Here is a 3,811-nt window from a genome sequence, read left to right as displayed (position 1 = left end):
TTTAATTTAATTTTTATTCTTTTAAATGTTATTTTTTTATAATCTAAAATAAATTTTAGAGTTATATTTTTTTTATCCCACCCTCCGTAAATTTATTTCTTATTAGATTTTATCCTTATTATTTTAATTATTATCTTTTTTGCTTTGTGAAATTTATTAAATTTATTTTTTAAATAAATTTTATTATTAAGTTAAATATAATTGATTTATTAAATATAGACACATACTCATTTTATTATTTTTTGTTTAATTTGTTTTTTCTAACCATTATTCTAGTGATTCATACAGCTTCTTTTAATGTTATTGTCTAGACTTTCGTTGACAGATTTAAATTGTTTCAACAAGCTCCTTTTGTGATGGATAATGTCTATAATAGAGTGAATGAGTTTCCAATGATTTTTTTTTTCTCCTTCTAAGCATGATATTAATAACTAATTTATTTTAGTTAATTATTGTCGAATATATTTTATATATGTTTTGTCTGTTGTTGTTTCTATAATTTAAATAAAATTATTAAACTATCCGGTCTTATTGTATCCAGAGAAGTTAATTACTGAAGTATCATGTTTTTCTTATTTCTTTTAAAATATTGTCTGGACTTGGTATCTTTTTTTTTTTTTTGTACTAAACAATTCATGAACGACATGTTGTATAGCACAGGTGACCAACCTAGTCTTGCCTATAAATGGGAGGCTAGAGTAACCTAATCTCACAACTGAAGTCAAACACTAAAAGCTTAGCGTATTGCATAACAATGAAGAAGCTCTTGGGAATGGTGCTTGTCCTCCTTTTCCATTCCTTCCTCTCTTTGGCTTCGGCCTCGCAAACTCCTACCGTCATTATCATTGGAGCTGGAATGTCAGGTTGTCATATCTTCAAAATTACCAAAAAAATGGTTCTAGATATATGCATGCACTGCACTTGCCCTTTTACATTTTTGTAAGATGAATGGTTTTTTCTTGTATTTAGGCGCACACATCATGGGGGTAAAACACTTTCATTGTCCATATATATATATATATATATAGTGTGAAAGACTTTTACACAAACTACTTTGCATGCTTAGCCTTTTTATTTAATCTTGGTTAACGTTTCAGGAATTTCAGCGGCAAAAACACTTCAAGATGCTGGCATACGTGATATCTTGATACTAGAAGCAACAAATAGGATTGGAGGCCGTGTGATGAAAACCCAATTTAGTGGATATGCAGTAGAAATGGGTGCCAACTGGCTTTTTGGTGGGGGGCCTGTTCATAATCCGGTATTAGAAATGGCCAAGAAAGTCAAGCTCAAAACCTCCCTTAATGACTATGATAATCTTACATCAAATACCTATAAACAAGAGTAATTGAATTAAACAACTCTTCTTTGATATTCTTCTTTTCTTAAAAAACAGCATCTTAATTACTGACATTGATGGCATACCATTCGTAACATCTTTTCCACTGATCTCCACAGTGGCGGACTGTACCCAAAAAAATTGGTGGAGGCAGTAGAGAAAATTGCTGTAGCCAGGGATGACTTCTGTGCAGAGTTTTCGACCCTTCTTACGAAAAAAGTCAAGAAGGACGTCGACATCTCAATATTGGCAGGGCAGCGTCTATTCAAACAGTAAGCGCTAGGAATTTCATACATTAATTAAGTTTTTTTTTAATTTTTTTTTAAGAGTAAATTAACCGAGTAATGGACATGGCTGTAGGGAGCCGAAAACCCCACTAGAAATGGTAATAGACTACTATCACAATGACTACGAAGATGGAGAACCACCAAAAGTGACAAGTTTGAAGCACACGTACCCCCGGAATGAGTTCGTGGACCATGGAGAGGATCCGTACTTTGTGGCAGATCCCAGGGGTTTTGAGATTGTAGTACAATATCTTGCTAAGCAGTTCTTGTCTTCTTTGAAAAGCGACCCCAGACTCAAGCTAAATAAGGTAACTTTGAGCACATTTTGGTGGGATCTTGAACTAATGTACTCGGTTATAGGTAGCTGAGCTAGCTATACCATGCAAGGTACTAAATCCTGAAGTAGATTTGTGCTTTAAACACTATTTCAGGTAGTTAGAGAGATAATATACTCAAAGAATGGAGTTGCAGTCAAAACTGAAGATGGTTCCATTTACAAAGCTAAGTATGCTATTGTCTCTGTAAGCGTTGGAGTCCTCCAAACTGACCTCATTGATTTCAGGCCCAAGTTACCTGTGAGTATACATGACTATTGGTTTCTTTTCTTTTCTTGATTTTTTTTTTATTGAGAGATTTTCTTTTTCAATGTTCACGAGATATTCAAATCAATTTCCTTTCTAACTTTTATGGATATCTTTATTTTCATATTGGTATTTCCAGTACTGAATCTTATCTTGAATGTGAATCAGCTATGGAAAAGGCTTGCAATATCCGATTTTAGCATGACCATATACACCAAGATATTCCTAAAATTTCCTTACAAGTTCTGGCCATCTGGCCCTGGAACTGAGTTCTTCCTTTACACGCATGTCAGGCGCGGATACTATCCACTTTGGCAGGTACTAACTAACATGCACATCTAAATTAGTAGCTAGCTATTTTGCTGTAAATTCATCCTAGCTCCACATTTATGATGTCTTGATGTTTTTCTTTTCATGCAGCATCTAGAGAATGAATATCCAGGATCGAACATTTTGTTTGTGACAGTAACCGCTGAAGAATCAAGAAGGGTAGAGCAATTATCAGACCAGGAAATTGAAGCAGAGGTCATGGTTGTCCTCAAAACGTTGTTCGGTAACAACATTCCTAAGCCAGAAGACATACTTGTACCTAGATGGGGCTTAAACAGATTCTACAAGGGCAGTTATTCCAATTGGCCTGACAAGTACAACCAAAACCGCCACGACCAATTAGGGGTGAGCCTAAAATTAGCAAATTCAATTTCCTAATGTTGATGTAAGAAAAAACAATTCCAGAACCATAGCTAGAAATACTGTCTTTTACAGGATCCTGTTGGTCCAGTTTACTTCACCGGGGAGCATAATAGCAACAAATACATAGGATATGTCACTGGTGCTTACTTTACTGGTTCGATCTCAAACACCCAAATATGCTTTCTCATTTCGTGTATTATGCTAACTGCTAACAATATGAACTTTGCCAACCTTGATTTTTGTTCTTGGATGGTAGGTATTGACACAGCAAACGATTTGCTTGGATGCATAAAGAACCAAACTTGCAGAGGCTATAATAGCCAGCATATGTAAGAGAGAAACTTCACTAAGAGACCAGTGCTCCTTGGTTCTGAAGGTACATGTCTGCATTTTCTGTTTAATTATTAAGGAAATATGTGCAAAGTACAAAGAGTTTGACAATTTGCACAATCGTTTATGTAGGTGAAGATGGATCAGGAGGATCAGTAGCAGGAATAAAATCTAGAGGGCGGACAACCATTACAACATCAACCTGTTTTTGAGTTTTTTGCTAGATGTCCCATCTATGATATGTTTGGATTTCCGTGTCGAGGAATGAAGTTTTCAATTTTGTGATCTTACTTGACAACATTTAATAAAAATAAAAATAAACAAAGGCTAGGACATCAAAGGGAAAGGGGAAATATTGCTCAAAGCCTCGAACTATAGTCAAATACTCCAGGGGGCATGTGGCAAGTGTGCTTAAATTAACCTTTTCTTCTCACAAAGTGGATCGCATTCATAACTTACAGGATCCGAGCAATTCAGCACAGTTCCTCGGTAAAACACAACCCATTTTTTAAAATCTTATTCTACCGTTGTTTTACTAAGAAATAAGGAGATGGCGTGTAATAGGAATTGCTTGTCTACCT

At 35.1% G+C, this 3,811-nt stretch overlaps 1 protein-coding gene across 2 annotated transcripts; it reads left to right on the top strand.

Annotated features, from left to right (window-relative positions):
• The first annotated feature begins 697 nt into the window (after positions 1 to 697).
• Positions 698 to 3,520, top strand: LOC105128558 (polyamine oxidase-like). 2 transcript variants are annotated; one of them, XM_011030282.1, is made up of 10 exons: positions 698 to 863; positions 1,098 to 1,344; positions 1,459 to 1,611; positions 1,700 to 1,934; positions 2,058 to 2,201; positions 2,376 to 2,525; positions 2,628 to 2,882; positions 2,973 to 3,054; positions 3,157 to 3,275; positions 3,355 to 3,520. In XM_011030282.1, the coding sequence occupies exons 1-9, from the start codon at positions 755 to 757 to the stop codon at positions 3,231 to 3,233; spliced, it is 1,452 nt and encodes a 483-aa protein (XP_011028584.1). In that variant the 5' UTR covers positions 698 to 754; the 3' UTR covers positions 3,234 to 3,275; positions 3,355 to 3,520. The 2 variants fall into 2 exon arrangements, with proteins under 2 accessions (XP_011028584.1, XP_011028583.1); XM_011030281.1 differs by having other exon boundaries at positions 3,157 to 3,276; positions 3,363 to 3,520.
• The last annotated feature ends 291 nt before the right edge of the window (positions 3,521 to 3,811 follow it).

This window comes from Populus euphratica, unplaced genomic scaffold (genome assembly GCF_000495115.2).
Source record: "Populus euphratica unplaced genomic scaffold, PopEup_1.0 scaffold111.1, whole genome shotgun sequence".
Lineage (NCBI taxonomy): Eukaryota > Viridiplantae > Streptophyta > Magnoliopsida > Malpighiales > Salicaceae > Populus > Populus euphratica.
The sequence above is the reverse complement of the archived record's forward strand: the minus strand, read 5'-3'. Positions and strand labels throughout refer to the sequence as shown.